A 20,792-nucleotide genomic window follows, 5' to 3' on the forward strand; every position below is an offset into this window, starting at 1 on the left:
TCGCCATATGCGGAGCATGTGAAAAGTGGTGGGAGGGCGTTTTCTTTCCTCTCGTGAGGCGGCCTGTCAAAGCCTCACTCATAATGAGTTCCTGGGAGGCTTACATAAAGGTCGCGACCCAACTCAAAGGAGACAATCCACCAATTGGACAGAAATTTAATGTGGCAGCAGAGAACAAATTAATTCTAATAATGGAATATTTAACACTGGGAGAGATCCCATCATAGCTGCAGGAGGAGAAAAAAAAAAAGGATTTACCATCTTTGGAAAATTAGCTATTTCAAGTGAGGCATGTTAAGATGGGGGACCAACTGCTGCATCACGACAGGTTAGGGTCAAATTGAAGATGCGCTCTAGAGGGAGGAGGTGACGTAGATGAGCCCATACACATAAATGTGGTAAAAGAGCAGCGGCGCACCAACACCGAATGGATTCGGCCCGCGGCCGTTTTCCATTAAGCGTGAGAGCATAAATAAAAGACAATTCCAGAGGAAGAATACAGCAGACCAGTCTAACCAGCTGCTGGAAAAAGAGGACAAAGCAAGCATCGAAAAGATGCCTACCTTCACAAACACCAGGCCTCTCACGGTCTTTAGCAGCAATGCAGCTCCCATGGAGATGACATAAACAGTTGAGTAGTACTGAATGTGAGGGTTGAGCCTCATGCTGTCGCTCGCCGTCGTCTCATTCTCCCAGATTAATGATGTGTTCTGAGGGCAGATGCAGTAACAAATTATGAAAAAAAATGGAAAGATTCCCTGCGTAGCTCCTAATGAGATTGAGAAAAGCACACTTTGGTTCACATTAAAATCACTCAGGCTGGTGACATTTACAATTCCAAGCACATCTCTCAGTGGCAGCCACTGCCTGTTTGCTGCACATCTGTTTCTCTGCTTGTTTTTAATTAAGTTTACTGGGGTGCCGTTACTTTTTTACATTTTTTTTTTTTCATCTACATTCAGATTAATATTCAGTCTGCTACTCACTGAAGCAAAATACTCATATATTTTGGACTATAAGTCGCACTTTTGGGAGAAATTTATTCAACAAGAAACAGGGATAATAGACATTTCATCTTGAAAAAAAATAATAACTGAATAGATAACAATAATAGACTGAATATATGTAACCGTGTTTAGCTTCACAAAACATGAAAAAAATTGAATAAATGTCTAGATGTGAATGCAACAGATGAGCAGATAACCATAGTATAAAGAACATGCCAACAAACTAACTCTTCAGCTGAATCCAAATTACTTCCCAGTTCTTCTAGTCCCTCCCTTTTGCTCCAATTGTAGGGGCATTTGAAGCTTTAGTGGTGCCTAAACGTGATTTTTTTTTTAAGAAGGAGCCGTAGTGACTTAAGGCTAGCTTTCCCTCCGCCGGTAGGTTGATCGGCGCTGCACTTCTGGGTGGAGGAGAAGCACATTTCTTCATTTGGGGGGTACTCTGAAGCACAGAAGTTTACTTTTAAATGTAAATGCCTGATTAATCAAAGTGACATTTAGACAAGTTTTTGCTTTAGCATAACTTTTTAAAGTTATAATGTATTTTCTGAGCGCTAACGTAGCTGGTCTGTAAATATTGATGATGTCATCAAGTGAATTTGTAGACACCAAGGCCCAATCCGAATTCTTCCCTTCCCCTCCATTTGAAGGGGCAGTTTAAGTGCAAGTGTTCCCGGGAATTTTTTTTAATTCCACCCTCACTAGGCTAAACCACGTTGCGCTGAGAAGTGCTGTTCTTCACGTGGGTGCGGTCTGATCCACAGACGTTTACATTTAGATGTACGTAATGACTTTTTGTTGTAGCAGGACCTTTTTAAAGTAAAAAAAAATGTTGTTGTTATGTATATTTAAGCGCTGGAAGCGCCGTGTTAACGCTAAGGGACCGGCATTTCTAAATAAAGATGAGGAGAGAAGGGAAGAATTTGGACTGGGCCATTTTTTTCCATATCCTTCCGCTTGGAGAGATAAATGCGGGAACAGGAAGAAGCCGTAGGGGTAAGGAAGCTATTTGGATATCACTTTAAATCAAAATCTGTAAAATTCTTCATTTAGGCTCCGCGAATGTTATCAATTCCATTTTTTGGGCTACAAAACACGCAGCCATTGAACCCGCGTTGAAAGTTAAACCAGTTGAACTTTGATCCATTGGGTACATGGATTCGGCATGACGTATGGATAGCATCCTTTTCAATTCACATGAGTGCCAACCAATGGAAAATTGATTATGGAGGAAAAATAAATAATAGCTTGGTTTCGGCTGGAATTATATGACACCAAGTCTTTCGTATGCCGGAATAGAGCTGTAAGAAAAAGGTCTCTTCCAACTGTGAGAATATGGGATATTATTAGCTTGCGATAGTCCAGTGTAAACACCGTATGCTGAAAGCATGTTCAAGAAAACTGGTTCTTGAACACACAACACGTGCTCGATGTGAACTGAACGCAGTTCTTCTGCGTTGCTGTCAATAGCAGATACTGATACACACACCAAAAGTGCCCCTAGTGGTTGTTGCTGTTTATTTGAAAAAAAAAAAGTTAAATTTAAGTTGCACCGAAGTATAAGTAGCAACCCCAGCCACATTATACAATAAAAAAGCGACTTATACTCCGGAAAATATGAGAAAAAAACTGCAAAAAACAGCTGTGAGATGTAGCAACATCATCATTTCCCAACTCACCCCACTTCCCTGCCTAATCCAGTAGCTGAGCCACCAGTTGCTGAACGCTATGCTGCCCGTGGTGGAGAGGAAGAAGACGACATTGATGAGGAACACTATGGGACCTCCTGCTGCTTTGATGTAGGCTCCATAAACGGACCAGGCCACAGCACCAGAGCCCCTTTCTTCAGCTTTCATCAGCGGTTCTGGATGCCAAAGACAAAGTAAAAAAGGATAAAATGTATTTTGGCTTCTCCTCATTTGCACCTGACTAAAAACATCTCTCACCTCTCTTCTTGTTTTCCATCTTGGGTATGAACTTGCTAACTTCCAGCTGGCTCTCAGCCTTCTTTGGAGCGTCTCTTCTCTGCTTGTTTTTTAAATTTTCTTTGATGAGATTCTGCAGGACACAAACGGTGGCGAGAGCCAGAAAAGCTTCGTCACAAATCAGGAGATCTCCAACAACAACCCTGTGATTTTAATCAGGGATATCGGTGACGAGATCCTCAGAGGCTCACCAGAGAATCAGCTCCGGCATAAATAATAAAGGCCTGTATGCATTAACATTTTTCCACAGTTGGATCAGTCTATCTGTGCTCATGAATTATTTAAACACTCGGTGGTGCAGCGTAGCGAAAAGTGATATCTTTGTTCCTGGTGCATCTCGGTCTTACCTCATGTTGAATGCTGTTGAATAAAGTGGCGTATTCGCAACTTTTGTCCATCAGCTGCGCATGTGTGCCGTGACCTGCGATCCGCCCGTCCTTCATCAGAATCACATCATCGCACTCGGGCAAATACTAAACGAGGAAGTTCATATAAAAAAATCAGATGGAGAGGAATTCATTTGCAAGTGCTGTGATATTTAACAGTGAATGCAGGTTTCTTTAAGTACAGGACATTTTTACAAAAAACTAAATGTTTTTTTCTGAGAGCGCACAATCTCCTCACCTGCAGCTGGTGTGTTACAAACAGCACGGTCTTTCCTTTAGCCGCTCCCCTAATAGCTTTGCTGAATATATGTGATCCCACACAGGCGTCGACGGCGCTCAGAGGGTCGTCCAGGAGGAGGATGGGCCGCTCGCTGTAGAGTGCACGGGCCAGGCTCACCCTCTGACGCTGACCTCCACTCAGGCTGGTGCCCCTTTCCCCGATCTGAGAGGAAGGAAAGAAGCCGTTAGGAATTTACGGGACTACAAAACAGTGTGTTGAGGGAAGCAGGCGGACCTCTGTGGTGTCTCCGTACGGAAGGTCGGCGAGATCTGGGAGAAGACAGCATGCTTCCAGCACTGCGTCGTACCTGATAGACACAAGTTCAAGGATTAGGGATCAATCTCCAATGTTTGATCAAAATGAATGAAAAACACCTCCTACTTCTTTGAGTTAAACTCCTTTCCAAACAGGATGTTGTTCCTCAGAGTGTCGTTGAGAATCCAGGCTTGTTGGGCAGCGTACGCAAAGTCCCCACTGGAAGCCAGTTTACCCCCCAACAGAGTCATCTATAACACAGAAGCAGGTGAGTTTAAGGTGGAAGGAATGTGCTCACAGGCGAACGCAGAGTTGGACCTGACCTGTCCGAGGAGAGCCGACAGAAGAGAGCTCTTCCCGCTTCCAACGCCTCCGCAGATCCCAACCAGAGAACCCTGAAGAATATAGCAGGTCATGGATCTGAAAGACTGCAGCGATTTAGAATGAAAGTTGTTTTTGGCTACCTTCTTAATGCACAGATTAATGTGGTGCAGGGCTTTCTGCAGAGGTTTGTGTGTGCTTTGGGAGGCGGAGATGGTGCTCTGCGGGCTCTCCTGCTCCATGTTTGTGAGTAGACTCTGAATGTTGGGGTTTGCTCTGCAGCTCTTGGTGTCCTCGCTGGACATAAAGCGGTTCAGCTTCTTTTTCATGAGTCCCTGTTTCTTCGGCAGCACATTCAGCTTGGTCTTCTCCCAATCCAAAGTAGCATCCAGAAACTCGACTGCATTGTCGAGGTCCTCCATTTTGACCAAAACCGTCTCCCTGTCGTCCATCAAGTACAGCCTCTGAGGAGGAATAGTCACACAAAGTGATCAAACTATAAAGCACAGTAAAAAGTCCACATGTGGTTTGACATGCTGCCACTGCAGGGATCACTACATTAGCGCCTGATGCTTTAAGTGCAGTCTGGCCCACCCTTAAGCTCATCAGGACTTCATAATGCTCAGCATGTGTGCAGATCACAGAATCAGTCGTTGACTGCATCTTTGGCAGAAAGAGTTGCTGACTTAACCCAGCTTGGCTCTGGGAAACTTTTCCCACCAACATGTGACTTTTTAACACGTGCTGAGAAACACTCTATCAAAGTGTCAGCGTGTTATAAAATCAACTTCAAGCACCTGCTGGTGGAAAAAAAAAAAATCAATCAAATGACAATAATTTACCCAAAGCTATTTGTTTTCATTTAAACGATTTAAAGATCCCATCATATTTCAGTGATTCCTGATTGTTAAAGGTGTTTCAATGTAAAACAAATCTATTTTTACCGTAAATATAAAACTTTGAATGTACTGAAAGTAATTTACATTCTAAATTAAAATAGTTCGTAGTTGTGATGCAGAAGCTACAATCATAAGGTTCCGCTCCATTCTGATGCATCAAGTTGCAGACAAATAGATACTGTACGTGTACATCTTAGTTTTCCTTGTTCGAGCTGAAATCTGACAAAACTATATGGCTGAAAAACTCCACTATTGCTCGTAAAATTTGTTGCACTGGTAATGTTAGGTTGAGGTAGAGAGGGGTTAACAGGTGAGTGTGTGAACAGATGGATAACGGGTAGTAGGGTGGATGCCAACAGTCCCACCCACAGCTCAAAAAAGATTTTCTATTGAACTACGGCCGCTCTGCAGAAACTATGTCCGAAAAAACAACAGGTTTTATGATTTTGGTATCGGGTTTGATTTAGAAAATAAATAGAGCCGTTATGCTGTGACAAGAACTTACTGATTGATGTAAACGTTACAAAAACTGTTCTTTTTTTTGTTTTTTAGCTAATTATTTTTCTGAATTGATTTTTTTAATTAATGTTTTAAATTTTAGAAATTTAAAAAAAGGTCAAATATATAAAAATCTATGATTTGCTATACTTGTGTACCTCCAAAGTATTTTTAAAGCACTTTTTCTTGAACTGGAATAATATTTGATCAGAGGTTTTAAAATCTGCAAATCCACTTTTTGTTTGTCCTGATCAAGGTTCCTGGAGTCTGTTGAAGCCGTCTTTGAGCATAAAAACAGCCTGGACAGGTTACAGACAAGCACACATGCACACAGTTGCATCTAAAAGGTACATATATAAAGTCTCCAACCAGCTAATAAAAAAGGTTTTTGCCTGGAGGAAGAAGTCAAATAAACCAGAAAAACTCAAACACGCCGGGAGAGAACCAAACCCTTCTTGCTGTAGGCCAACCATCACAGCTTTGCAAATGTAAATATATATATATATATATATATATATATATATATATATTTAAAGTACTGTTGTGAGCCAAATCTAGAGGGGTCCCCTTAAACCCAACAACAGAAATGCTTTTAAATATGAAAGAAAAACGGCTAGTGTTTTTTTTTCTTTAAAGACCAACTGATGAAAATTGTGATTTTGGAGTTATTAAACTTTTTCTTGTGGCATTTTTGTGATGATTGAGGACAGAAATATAAAGAAAATGTAAGCTTATATTTGCATTTCTGAGTATTTCTTTATCGTTGTGAATCAGGAGCAGATGAAATACAACCTACACAAAACATCATAATCACATTTAAAAGACCAATAGGAATGCTTTTAAAATAGACTTCAAGTTCTCTCACCTGAAACCTTTTGACTGCAATGGAGCCCTCAGATAGCGCCCTCACAGCCAGGGGTGTGACTTTCAGGGCAAACGTCATGGAGTTAAAGACGGCAACCACAGTGAAAGCCTGCAAAAAAATAAATCATTACTTGAGATATAAACCAATATTTTCCATGAGGCAGAACAGATGCAGTTAAATGCAAATGGACACACAGTCCTGTAATTATGCATGGAAAAGGCTGGGTTCTCATTAGATACCTCCGCTGCAGTGAGGTCATAGCCCATGGCCATATGAAGGGTGAAGGTGCACACGCTGGCCATCACCACCACGATCGGAGCTACACCCACTGTGAGACTCTGAACGACCCCTGCTCTCTCCAGAATCTTCCTCTCTTTTGAGCGCACCTCTGCACAGACAAGATAAAAGAGAATTGAGCAAGAAAAGAGAAACAAAAAAAAAAACACGGTGACTCCCCAAAGGGTTAGCCAATGAAGATGCATTATGAGAAGCTCAGAGCCTCAAACCAGCACAGCATGCACAGAAAACAGACATAAGAGACGAAAAACACGCTGAGATTTCTCACTTTTTATTTATTTATGTTTTAATTGGACACCTAAATATTGACCCCTTCTAACCCAGCGCACCGGGCGCTGACATAGAAACCAAAAGCTTCAGTTCCTTTAGATTTGCCAAACCAAACATCTTTCCCAACAGGTGATACGTGCAGTTCTGTGAGAGCTACAAACCCTGATCGTTCATGTAACAGCGATGCTAATTAAAAGAAAATGGCTCTGTCGCCCTTAAAGCTTATTGGCCACTAAGGTGGATTAATTACCCCTGTAATGGTTTATCACAGAGCAGCAGTAAAACTGAGGCCAACCCGTCTCATTTGGAGTACGACTGACTAATTCGTGGATGAGTTCAGTATTAAGATGTTCAGAAACTCAAATTAACTTTGATCAGTTTAGAGTAATAATTTCAATATAATAGGAATGTAAATAAATTGGCATGTCATTCTGACTCAGTTGGAAGTTTTTAGTTGTCACAAAAAAACAAACAAAAACACGGAAAATGGGAAGTTGAGGACAGAAAACAAGGAAGTGCTGAGTCATTTTAGAAAGCTTGACAGACGCTCACCGCGAATATTCCGCGCAAAGGCGCTTTCCCAACAATACATCTTGATGAACTTGATGCATCCCAAGATCTCGTTCATCAGCCTGACGCGCCGGTCAGTGACCGCCACGCACTTCTTGCGGAAATACGCCGTCAGCTTGGATGCAAGCATCTGTCCGGGGGGGTGGTGGTGGTGACGATGACAAGTAAGAGACAGAGGAGGAAATGAAAGCAGACACAATCATATTAGTTGAGCTGAAGGCCTGTCCATGGGACCAGAGTGATAAACGCCTTCCACATCAAAAGCGGAGCCTCGGGCTGACAGTCTGTGTCAGAGAATGAGCGTAATTTAAATAGAACAGCTGCCAAGCTGACAGGAGCTTGATACTCAAGGAGTTACCGGGCTTTTATACAGTGCTGCAGAGGTTTAAATAACCTTTTAAAGAGATTATTACTTTACTTCACTCTAAAACAAAATTCTTTTAAGTTCACCTATTGACTGTATATGAGAACCGGAGCGAGTGTGTGTGACATCACTCATAGAGAATGGTTCTATGGCAACCATTCTCACCAATCCGGAGGGAGCTTGTTGGAAGTCCACACCCCTTCCACCTGAAAGCGAGCTACACGAAATCTCTCAATACTTTCGACATGAGACCACATACTTCTATTGAGACATCTGATTGGTCAGTTTATAACCTGGATAATTTGCACTAAAAATAATGATCATGAAAAAAAAAGCATGTTAAAAAAGGAATCAAATCAAGAATGATTATTCTGACAAATAAAAGGACTGAGTAAGGGGTGTTTATTTCTCTATAGAAGTAGACGGGATTTTGGCTTCTTGGAACCAGCAGATACTTCCTGTTTGGAACGCAATAAGTAGGGGTCACTCAGTTCAGTTCTCATGCACCGTCACAGATTCCCACTCAGACGAATTCGATTTAGAAAACGGTCATTACAGAAAGTTATAAAAAATGTCAGAGTACTTGAATAACTCTACTTAGGAAAAACAGCTTTTCAGTCAGAAGTCGTACCATGACTGGGTAGAAGATGATGAAGATGGCTGACCCCACCAGGGCAGTGGGACCCAGGAAGTACGTGGTGTAAGACAGACCGAGGATTCCCACCAGTGGGCCCCCCGCCAGCAGGCAGCCCACGGAAACGGCCTCGTAGAGCCGCTGGCCGTCGCTGGAGCACATGTTGATCAGCTGGGCAGACAAAGGTGATCTTTAATGAGCTCAACAGTTTCAAACAATAGCCTGTAAGGCTATTAAAGCTATTGCACTAACATGCTGCCGTGTTTGCTTGTTGGTCAATGATTCCACTTAAGCTCTGTAAGGATTAATCTTACCACCCCCCCTCCTTTCCCCTTCCCTCAGGCTTTGGGATTTGTTCTGATCTAAGCCGGGATGGTGGAAAATAAATCCATCTCAATCGTCCACACGTGGAGCCGAGCTGCTCCTTTTTGTTCCCTTGAAATCCTCTTCTGTGTTGGATCCCCTACCTCGCCTGGAGTGATGTCTTTGGTGCTGCGCAGGCGGAGGATCTTCTGGAACGCAAACGTCAGGGCTGCCCCGCGCAGGCGAGCGGCCGTGCGGTAATTGACGGCCCACATGAGCGCCAGAGACCAGGAGCGGATCAGCTCCGTGAGGAAGAGCCCGGCTGCCAGAGGAAGGCCGTGGCGCCAGGAACTCAGCGGGCTCTGGGAATATTCCAGGAGCGCTCGAACGAGGATTGCCTGAGAGAAGATGAGGAGAAGAGGTTCATGGAAAACAGCAAATATCCAGGAACAGAAACAACACAAAAAGAGCATGAATACTGAGGATTGTACAAGTCTAATCAAAAGTCTTAATCTGTAGAGAAAACAAAAATGCTTTGTCAGCAAGTGTGCTAATTAAGTCCAACAGGAATGTGACACAACAGCAACACCGTAAGAAGTAAGTCCAGGTTCCTGGATTTGGATCAGAACACACAACAAAAACAATTACATTTTCTTTGTTGTTTTTTTTTTTTATATCCAGGACAAATCCAGGTGCCATTCCCAAGAAGAAAAGAAACAAACTTTTTATTTCATGTCTGAAAAGGTAAACGACAAACTGGATTTTTTACAGCAACATCATAAGTTCACGCTCCATAGATTGCAACCAGAATTTTGATTTATTATTTTATTTTTTAACCACCATTTTCAGATTTTCAGTAAACTATAAGGACATGAAAACATATTTTCCACTCTGAGAGAAACTGATGATACTCACAGGTCCAAAGAAGCCTGCCACCATTGTTAGGAGGAGGGAAAAGATGGCGACCAGCATGCGGGTTCGGCAGAACCTCCAGAACACTCTGGTCAGGGATGCTCCCTCTCGCCCGCGCATTTTGAGCTCACTGTTCCACAAAGATTCCAGCCTGGAACCAAAACGCGGAGATCAAATCTCTGTATTGATGCATTTATTCTCTGATTACATCCTTAGTTAATAACTATTAAAAGAGGAAAACCATAATGAAGTTAACTTCATCGATTCCTCTGGATCATGTTGGAGCACTTTATCAGACCTCCCAGTAAAAAATTACAAATTAAAGAAGCAGGTGAGAAAAGTTAAGAATGTTCCGCTCTTAATAATGTATAGGTGACCTCCAATATGCCGTACAATCATGAATGATGCAGGGCATAATTAGACTGAGTAAGGTACCTAACGTGTTGAAGATGTGCTAATGTACTTCTCCGGCTGCATAATGCTTCTTGAAGTGGGTAAATATCTCGCTGGCCAAATGCTTCATGGCTAATGACTCCATAAAAACAGCACCGGAGCAGCTGCAGAAAGTCATTTACGCCCAAACAACTTTATTAAAAGCGGATCAAAGACGGGGAGAACATTAAGCCAACAACTCGCTCACAATGTTTGATAATTACTACTTGAAGTCAAACGGTGCCGAATCGAGGAAACTGCAATTAGACAGCAGCCAAAAAGCACTGCAGACGCAGTGTGGTTCACCGGAAATGTAAAGGACCATTAGAGCCAACGGAGGGAAGGAGACATTTTTGATTCATTTGGAGATGTATGATATTAACAACAAAATAATGTGTTTAAAAATATGGATTATAATGCCCCATTTACATTTTTTGCATATTAAAATATAGTATTCCTGGTTATGTCACTGTTCGTCTCTCGCAGTCTTGTACTTTTTTCAGTGGAATTTTGCCTTTTTTTTCTTTTTTTTGGAATATGTTACACCGTTTTCTGCATCCTACTTATTGTTTTTCATTCACCTGTACAGAGTTTCCTAAATCTATTTTTTTTTATCATGATTAAATATTTTGTTTTCATCGTACAATTGTCACAAAATAGTACCAAAGAAACAAGAATGTTTCATAAACTAGTTCTGATACATTAACAAACTTTAGTAATATTCCTATAATCTTTTATAAGACATTTATTAAATATGAATAATGGATTCCAGTTTTAATGAAGCATTCATAAGACGTTTGTGGATATATTTTAAAAGCCATTCATAGGTCATTTTAAACAATTTGTAGATCTCTCACAAATGTATTATAGATGTCGATAAGCTGAAAATGTTGAGTAGGTCTCGTAAAAGCATCAGAAATGCCAATAAATATCTACGTAAGCAGTTTATTACCACAAAGGAATGTCTTAAAGCAGCCTTTCAACACATATCCGGCATTAGAAATACATCTACAAATAATATGAACGTTTTTTTTTTAAAGGGTAACCAAACACTAAATCAACTTTTTTTGTCTGTTGACCTTTGTAAATGGGGATTTAAAAGTGCTCTCTGTTGGTCCATACAGTTTAATTTTGCGATTGGTCAAATGGTGTAAGTCAGTTTCTCGTCATCATGCTCTGGAGTTCCAGTATAGAAGCCCCGGCAATCTTTGATTCAACAACAGACGGTTAGCAAGGCTCTTAGCTGGATTGCCTTTGGTTGTCAAAAATCTACTGGTTTGCACAACTTTACAGTGGACTTGAAAGTTAGGCAATAGTGTTTGAGTACAATTGGCACTGAATCCTTGCAATAAACGTTTCACTCTGGATTCCTTGCTTAATACGCATGTATTAGCTTTGATGCTAGCAGCATTTTACCACTCTCAGACACAGGTCCTGTGGCTGGGAGTGGAGTCAGCCTCCAACTTTCCCGTCGTGTTACCCTGTGAATATTCCACAAAGGCTTTTAAGCACATTACTAATGCGTGTTTGTGTCTTAAGAACGTTTTTCAAAGCCCACAATAGCTATATTTGCTTGTGTTGTATGATTGAACCATTTTCCAAAATTAACTTTTTGCGCAACAAAGTTAAAGGACAATGCTCAAGTTTTTTTGTTTCTGGACTGAAGTAAAAACCATACAGTTTCCCTTTTTTGTCTTTTTTAAAGGTCAATAAAGCTTAACATGGGAGCATTGACCTATAAGTCACAGCGTTTCCCTCCGTTTCATGTTCATCTTTTGATCGTTGTTGCTCTTAGTCTATTGGGTTTTGAGACTTTTTATTGCTTTTAAATCGATGTTTGAGTCTTTTAAGTCACCACCTAAAAGACTTTCTGATGGAAGGTGATCTATAAAAGTGACTGACAGATTGATTGATTGATCTGTTGAATTTTTATCCTTCCATTTTGTGCTTCTCGTCGTGTAAAATCTAAATTTGCCATCATCAGCTTGACTAATTTCAGGGTAAAGAAACAGTTTCTGTGCGTTCAGTTCTGGACTTCACAGCTCTAATCCACTCCTAAATGCTTTTTAATCCTCATAAATGCATCAGACTGCTGGCTTAATGAAACACAAAATGTATTCAAGTGAAAAAAAAACAAAAAAAAGTTGTTCATTCCTACATTTTGCTTCTGAAAAATGCAAATAAATGCGTTAAATTGCATGATTAAAATTCCTACAGAAGACGACGGCATCTACTAATCTTGTGAATTATGCAGCAGCCAGTGGCGAGGGATGATGACATATTACAGCGGTGCCTCATTTCTACAGGGAATACCCCCCAGTTTTTAGAGGAAAGGCCAGAAATAAGACCGGGATAAATTACTTTTTTTCTCTGTATAGCTAGATTTTTGTTTCTAGGCATCTTCCTCCAGGCTCTTTCAAAAACATTTGGTGCTGGCGAGCCGCCATTTGTTTAAAAAATAAGCAAGAAAGTAAGTGAACGGTGCTGAAAATGTGGAGCTTGCACAATCCCTGCTGACACCATCACCGCACAGTTAACCCGTAATGATGCAACATTCCGTCTTAAGAGCGTGCATAAAAAAATAACATAAAAACAACAGTGCAGAATATTTGCTTTCATGCAGGACTGACATGTTCCTAACAGCCAGCAGCCAGATGGCGGGCGGAGCGGACGTCTCTAGAGTCTGCTGGCCAGGACACCGCGTTCAAGATTCGCACCTCACTGAGCAGCGGAAAGTGTCAACTCTCCCAGGGTCCTTCTGCAGCTCCCTCTCACGCCATCATCTCTGTTTTGCATTAGGGTTGCATAACTGTTCTTGCTATCTCAACACAAGATAAAGGCACCCCCAACACACATCTCTGCTGTCTCCAGCGCCCACCTCTGCCAGCGTGATTGCTTTGTGCTTCCTCTCAGCGTGCTCTTGAGCAAACACAAAGAAGGAGCGCCGGCAATAAACCACCAAGCCCTTTAGCCACAGATCTTTCAGAGAACAAGCCATGGACAACCCACACAGTCACCATCAAAGAAAAAAACCCCTTAAGTAGCCGTCCTGCTGAATCACTGCACAGGGAGGTGACAATGCACATCTAATGGGAAAATGTTTGCGTTTTTTTTTTTTTTTTTAAAAGAGACTCGAATGACCTCTAACCCCCACTGTAAGCGCCGTTAGTTCATTCAGAGAATTAGCACGTCACTAGTTCTGAAGCTGCACTTTGGCAGCCTTTCACCTCAGCCGCTGTCAGCTAATTAATGCGACTGGAAGACGCTGTACGGCCGGTAAGCAGCCATTTAGGCAGCAGAGCAAGGCACCACACACACACACAACGTAAGCTATAATCCTTGTTATTCTTAGCATCCACTCATCCCAGCAAGTGGACCTGCATTAGTGAAGGAAAAACAGAACGTTCTTTAAATTAAGCTTCTCTCAGACTGCCCACAAAGAATTAAAAAAAGGGGAAATCCAAGATCACAGAGGCTTGCAAAAGTTTGGGTAACACTGCTGATGGAGTGGATAACAAAGTTCATTAGGGTTTAGCTGATTTGCAGACGGACGGTCAGCAGGTTTTAACACCCACTTTTGCATCGTCACTTTCACTTCTCCTCCAAGTTAAATTTTGCCATTTGAAATGCAAGACGTGCACATGCAGCATCTCACGGGGGTCATGCACATGACCGCAGATTTTAGTGATCGTATTGACAGGAACCTGCAAACTAATATAACTGTTGGAACTACGTCATGCAGTTTGCCTGCTTTTAAGACTTTATAAAGGTTTAAAAATGAACTTTGGTGATGAAGAATGTAAATTAAATTCACAATTCTGTGACATTTGGCCAATCCCCCAAGGGAGCGGACCATGTGGTGGTTTAACCTCCCAATCCAACCCTTTAATGCAGAGACATTGTTTCCCATTTTGGAGTCTTTGATATGACTTGACCATAGATTTGAACCCAAGACCTACCAGTTTCAGGGTGGACACTCTAGCACTAGGCCACCAACTTGAAACCTAAACTTAAACTCATGTTTAGAGTCAAGTTACTGTCATTTATTGTGGAAACAAGTGCTTTAAAAAATGTAAAGACAACACAAGGGAGTGTCGTTTTATATATATATATATATATATAATAAACCTTGTTGCTTAAATAAGTTCTTTTACTTTTAGATTCTGCTGCTGTGGATTACTGTAAAAAAATCAAATTGTTTAAATTTCAATTAAAAAGTTCAAAATAATTTATAATTTGACAAAATTTAACTAAACATCAAATCACTGGTCAAATATCCAATAAAAACATTTCCATTTAATATACCATAACAGAAATTTAAATTATGGATGTCCCGATCTTATCACGTTACCGGAAATCAGGAACTGATCACAAAGTTTCAAACTCTATCCAAATTGGATGCTGGATCCCTATTCCAGGATTTATTTTATTTTTATTATTTTTATCAGCTCTGCATATCTTTATCTTATTATTTTAATAACTGTCCTAGTAGAAGTCTGTATATCATGAAGGGATTGTGAGATTTTGTTGCCACAAAACAGCAAATAACGACCACAATTTGAGCGAGACGTACACAAAAACTGTTCGATAAAGTTAACAAAAAGAATTGTTCACAACTCTTTAGACAAACACTTACAACTAACATCAAGCTGCTCTATTGGCTCGTCTCAACATAAACAATGACCTAAAACAGCATTTCAGGAAAATAAATAAATAATTATATTTCAAATTAAACTGAGACATCAAGGGACCGTCTACAAAGTGCGAGCGCTGGGAAAAAAATGTCTCAAAAACAACCAAAACTAGTAGATGGCTTCATTGATTAGAGCCAGTCATGACAATTGATCATAGTCATGATACATTTTAAAAGAAAGGCATCATAAATTTTAAAAATAATTTTTAATGGACATTTGAAACATGACGTTTCAAAAATTTTCAATCTACAGCCACCAAACTGTCTCTTATGACTAATTATGTAATAATTTTACTATTTAATAGTTAATACTATTTATTCTAGTTAATGGTTGTACTGTTTTTGCTGGATTGTTCAATCTACTTCTCAGAAGTGCTCCGTTTAAGTTTTTAATTATGACAGAGGGTTAGCAAATCAAAAACAGGGTAAAACCTAAATCTGTTTGTAATGTATTCATTTTTTTTTTTAATTTGTTACAAAAGTGACGGCAGAAACTCAAAATGAAAATGACTTGGAATCATCCCTTTAGTTTAAACTGGACAACTTTTATTAATAAGAAAAATAGCTTTTTTTTTTTTTAAAATCAGTGAGAAGAAATACAATTAATTAAAGAAATCACTTTGTGAGAAAATCGATGACCTAACATTTTTTTCCCCTTTCTTTGTGAAAACTGATCGGATGAATCGATTGTTTTAAGCCAGCCTTGTCATTTCACTCTGCTTTCCCTTAGAGCAGGACCGCTCTGGGAAAAAGTGTGTCGGCATCAGTCCAAGAATTCTTCCTGTTCATGAAACAAAGCAACATCCAGCCGCCTCACCTTTGGCAGTTGACTGTGGAGGCTTCATGGCAGGAGAGTCCCCACACATCATCCACAGACAAGCTAGATGCCTTGTAGGCCTTCCCTGCCAGCGGGGAGAGCCAGTGCAGAGTCATAAAGGAGAAGAGGCCAGCGTTATCAACCGGGTGCTGGTGCCTGAAATAGAACCAAAGAAGTGGAAAACAAAAAACAGTGAGATGTCTAATAGCCCACACAGAGGCGCTACGTTGGGCCAGAGCAGGCCCACGCCGGCCGCTGTGAACTGAGCGGCACCTTTGCTGTGCCGACTCGTGACAAGTGAATCAGCTCGGCTGGTGTTTGGACAGCCGTTTGCACGCTCCTCACAGAAATCTATACGAGCAGCGAAAATAAACAGGTCGGGGGAATTTTATCAGGCGGCATATGTTCAAACAGGGTGCTATGTGTCACAGAGGGATAGGTTCCCTCCCCTTATCATGTCTTCCTGCAACACCCCAACAGTCAGCCCATTAGACATGCTGTGAGCACAGAGGACCTCTGAGTCGTTTGCGCCGTTTCAGCTCATTTCTCATTTAAATGTCAGTTTTTTTTCCTCTTTCCTGCCTCTGATTCTCCAGGTCTGCGAGTGCTCAGAGAACTGTCACATAAACAGTGTTTTTGTTTACTTGTGCGTGATCCTGAAGGGCTTTAAAAGCTGGAGGCTTTTCCTGTAGCGCCCCTGTCTCCTCGGTCCGCTCTCTGGAGACGTCTCTGCCTCCTCTTCCTCTTCTTCCTGCAAGTCTGGCGGGGAGGAGAGGGACAGGCCCTCCACCCGTCCAACTTCTTCCAGGGCATCGGGGAACATGGCAGACACTCTGAGGAGCACAAAATCATCACAATCATGGATTCATTTCTGTTAAATAGAGAAAACAAATTTTCAGCAAGTTTATCCTCAAAGATCCGTCCTAGGAAATTTTATTCACTAGAAATGCCACAAATGAGACATTCTCTGGACTAAAAAAAGGTAATCCACCTTCTCAGTCTCCCTTGAACTCACAGAGAGAACAGAGAAGGGCTGCATTTCTTTGATTTGCCCTCTGAGAAGCAGACAGACTTGAGAAAACACCTTGTTCACAGGTCGCAGCCTCTCTTTGGCTTATGGTGCTTATCTATTTAAAGACGCCCGGGAACTCAGGAGCAGACATCTGAGCTGCTGCTGCTGCGTCCATGCACCGCCACTGATCCCTTGTGTAACAACGCTCTGCGACAAGGTCATCCCTACTCGGCACGGGGCAAAAAGAGCCGCTGTCCAGAGAAGGAGATTCAATACAAACAACACCAACAGAAAGCACGTGCTCTTTGGGGAAATATGTTGAAAACTCTTATTAAAGTTGCAGTGGTGGGAAGTTTTACGCTGAGCCTAAACTAAACTCTTTTACCTTTCCCCCCCTATAGTCTTCATCCCTCAGTCCCTACATGAGGTAACGTTTCATCATGTGGCTGCAAACTTCCAGAACTTACTTGAAAAAGGGAGGAAAAAATATGGTCTTTTTTTTTAAAAAAAGTCACAAAAACAGACAAACAGAGCAAAATGACTGTTAGCAAAAAAACAAAAGTATAGTAAACAATGTAAACAAGACAAAAACAGTACATTTCTCTGAATAAAATGTAAGATAAAAATGTCCAATAGGTAGTGTGTGTTTAGAAAAAAAAAAACACACAAAAATACAAAAAATATACTCATCTTTCAAATCATGTTGAAAGGAAAACAGAGCAAAGTGACTATGTTAACAATAACAACAAAAGTAACTGTAAACAATGTAAACAAGGCAAAAATATCTGGAAAAAAGTTAAACGAAAAACATCTGACTTTGAAAAACAAGTGACTTTAATGTCTGTATTAAAAGATGTAATGAAAACACAACAAAGGTGTTTAGCGTTTAAATCCTGCTGAAAGGAAAAAGGAGCAAAGTGACTGTCAGACAGCCAAAAAATTACTTTAAACAATGTAAACAAGCAGAAAAACATGAACTTTTTTTTTTTTGGGGGGTGGGGATGTGAACCGTTTAAAATAAATACTAATGACAGGTAAAAAAAAAAGGGACTTTAGTATCTGTATTTTCTTTTTTTTTTAAAGAAGAAGAAAAGTCACAAACACATAAAAAAGATGCTTAGCTTTCATGTCATGTTGAAAAAAAAACACAACAAAGTGACTTGTGTTAGAAAAAAAAAAGTTACTGTAAACAAACCAAAAAACAAACTTTTTCTGTCTGTTCTGACTTAACCAAATAACAAACTTTCACAATAAATAAATAGTCATTTACCTTTACCACCTACACAGCTGTTGTATATGCTGCTCTTACCTGAAATTGTGAGCTCAAACGAATTTAAAAGCAGGAAACCAGGACGAGTCTGGCCATGGCGCTTCTTCTTCTTCTCCTCCTCCGGTGAGTTTTGTTTTGAAAGCTCAAACTTGGTTCCGCACTGACAAACGCTCCGCGTGCCCGAGGGGAGTTCAGACGAAAACACGGCGAGAGAGTAAAGCTAACTTTGCGCCTCACGTGTATCTCAGTGGCCGGCACAGCTCCTCTCTACGTCACGTACAAGCACTTAAATACAGAAACTTCACTCCGCCGACCGCTGACGTAACGACGGCTGTCTGCCTAGCAACAACTAGGAAGTTTACAGTGCCGCGCGGGGGGCGGGGCCTGGGCCGCATGAATGAATCTAATTGGTTGTCCAGGGAGACCATAAGAGGAAAGCTCAAAAATCAAAGAGCAGCTAAGTGTGATCAAATGAAACTTCTTCATTTAATTAGATAATTCGTTTTTAGCTCTGAAACAACGTTTTATAAAAGAAAATGTCAATTTTTAAGTGGGTTTCATTACATTTGATCTAAAGCTGAACTTGTTAAACTTACATCCACTTTGGATGGGTCTTGCCCTGCAGGGCACATTAGTGTTTTTTTCGTGTTTATTTTATAATAATGTAGCTCTATGTGCTTATCATCTAGGATCATGGTTTCTGACAGGATTCCACATTATAATGTCTATTAACCAAATCATGTCTATTGTTGATGGTGTGTTGACTGAACTACAAGTATCAGGAATGTTTTTGTTTACGTACATTTTTTAGGTTACTTTACATTTTAAGCTATTTTCTGGAGTTTAGTAATACCTGCAAAGTTTTAGAAAATTATTAGTGTTATTTAGTATTAGTACATTATGCAATGTTTTAAGGCAATCTTTCCACAAACTGAGGCGCCTATATCTACTTCTGAGAGACTAGCTCTGAACAACTTGGCTTATTGTTAATAATTACATTACAGACTAGATATCTCTAATCTTAATTAATTTATAAATGTTCTCTCTTTTTTTTTTGGCATTCTTTGACCTTTCAACCATCATTGGCAACAATCCCAACTGTATGGAGGCCTCAAGACCGTCAAATTCTAAAATAATTCAATTTGTGCATTGACGGAAAACATTTCTGTTAACATTCTTATGAGGGTGCTTCTTATAGAAAAAATTACGTTTTTTGAACAAAAATAATTTTTGATTTCATTCTATTTACATAAATATTTGCAGCAGAAATTCCAGAATCCATAGTAAAATGAATGAAAGAAATAGATTTAATAAGAAAAAAACATTTACAACAGATATCAATATGTTTGTCAGATATATTATTATTGTAATTTGACATTTAAACTCAATTTTGTAACACTTTAATTCAAAGTAAGTTATAAACAAAGTACAAGACAAGCAGGTTTTTTTCAGAGAGTAAACACTTAAAGAACTTAAGTAAACTGTTTTCATCTTAAGTCAAAGAATAGACATCTTTTGTTTTTAGGTGCATGGAAAGCCACAGACCAGGTTTTTTTGCATTTACAGTGTGTTTGCAACTACACATATCCAGCATTCATCAACCGAATCTTTTCAACTATTACATTCCACAATGAAAATATAAAGGATTTATTGCCATTGGGGAAAACAACCATCCCCCATCATGCAGATCTATAGCCTGAATCTTTGACTTTATATTTATCAGATACTATTTCATTGCCAAAAATCTTAAATGGAAATAGTCCATGATGAATTTTATTTTTTTTATTCTTGACAATATCAAGGCAAAAGCTGATAAACTACTACTGAACCAAAACTCAAACCGAATTGAATCATGAAATACTGGAGGAAGGAACTTTGTATTAGAGGATGAAGCAAAGGCAAGTCCAAACAAAGCAGGTAGGCTGGAGGAATTCAGAATTCTGGGTGTAAATGTAATGCAAATGTTCTGAAGTTGAAGCTCATCTGAACTAACCTGCCCAACCTGCTTTTTTAACATTGAAACTATGTGTTCCAGTTGTGGCTGAAAACTTGTGGGTCAAGAACAATGAGTGTTGGTCACATTTTTAGCATTTAAGTTCCACTCCCATCATCTTTTTATCTATTTTTAAAGTCTTCCTTGTGGTCTTGTAATTATGATTATGAACAAAGAACAAGAGTTCATTATAATTCACCTCTGAGATGTGGTTGGAACTGTTGGTGCGGAGTAAGCCCGTCCCCACTTCCTATCACCTATCTGTTTTTATGCTCTCCCACCATCTTTCACTCCTTCACAACCTCAACTTGGTAATATCAGTGTTACATGAATGGTAAGTGAGATCAGAGTTATCCAGCTGTACTGTTTGTTTTGAGCCAGCTAAGTCAAAAATGTAGATGAATCTATTTGTTCACACGTGGATTCATCAATTTGGAGTGGAGCAGAGCTTGCAGCTTGCCGTAATAGCCACTGGGTCACACACACAAGCTTTTTTCAACGGCATTTTTGCATCTGCTCTTGATTCAAGATTTGAGTAAAGGAATACTCAGAAATGCAATTTTAATCTTAATTTTATTTATAAATGTTCTCCATCATGCATCATGAGAAAAACAGCACAAAGTGTTCTGTGAGCATTTATTGTTGGAAATTTTACTTGGATTTTGTGTGTTTTGACAGTATACTTGCATTTTTAATTACCCTTCTTTCTAGCTGCAGGTAAATATACAC

The 20,792-nt window shown here is 40.1% G+C and overlaps 1 protein-coding gene across 1 annotated transcript in view; it reads right to left on the reverse strand.

Annotated features, from left to right (window-relative positions):
* The window catches only part of wu:fb13g09 (multidrug resistance-associated protein 5), a 31,140-nt gene extending 12,676 nt beyond the window's left edge, over positions 1–18,464 (reverse strand). The window contains exons 1-18 of the mRNA XM_024283767.2: positions 18,110–18,464; positions 16,433–16,621; positions 15,789–15,944; positions 9,850–9,997; positions 9,099–9,332; positions 8,629–8,802; positions 7,616–7,763; positions 6,736–6,884; positions 6,497–6,604; positions 4,378–4,698; positions 4,237–4,308; positions 4,040–4,164; positions 3,893–3,965; positions 3,617–3,820; positions 3,340–3,465; positions 2,954–3,065; positions 2,687–2,871; positions 564–710 (exon numbers count right to left, since the gene is read on the reverse strand). Coding sequence (XP_024139535.1) covers positions 564–710; positions 2,687–2,871; positions 2,954–3,065; positions 3,340–3,465; positions 3,617–3,820; positions 3,893–3,965; positions 4,040–4,164; positions 4,237–4,308; positions 4,378–4,698; positions 6,497–6,604; positions 6,736–6,884; positions 7,616–7,763; positions 8,629–8,802; positions 9,099–9,332; positions 9,850–9,997; positions 15,789–15,944; positions 16,433–16,611 — 2,661 coding nt within the window. The 5' untranslated portion in view covers positions 16,612–16,621; positions 18,110–18,464. The remainder of the gene's footprint in view (positions 1–563; positions 711–2,686; positions 2,872–2,953; positions 3,066–3,339; positions 3,466–3,616; positions 3,821–3,892; positions 3,966–4,039; positions 4,165–4,236; positions 4,309–4,377; positions 4,699–6,496; positions 6,605–6,735; positions 6,885–7,615; positions 7,764–8,628; positions 8,803–9,098; positions 9,333–9,849; positions 9,998–15,788; positions 15,945–16,432; positions 16,622–18,109) is intronic.
* Between the last annotated feature and the right edge of the window lie 2,328 nt (positions 18,465–20,792).

Source organism: Oryzias melastigma, linkage group LG10 (assembly GCF_002922805.2).
Source record: "Oryzias melastigma strain HK-1 linkage group LG10, ASM292280v2, whole genome shotgun sequence".
NCBI classification, from domain to species: domain Eukaryota; kingdom Metazoa; phylum Chordata; class Actinopteri; order Beloniformes; family Adrianichthyidae; genus Oryzias; species Oryzias melastigma.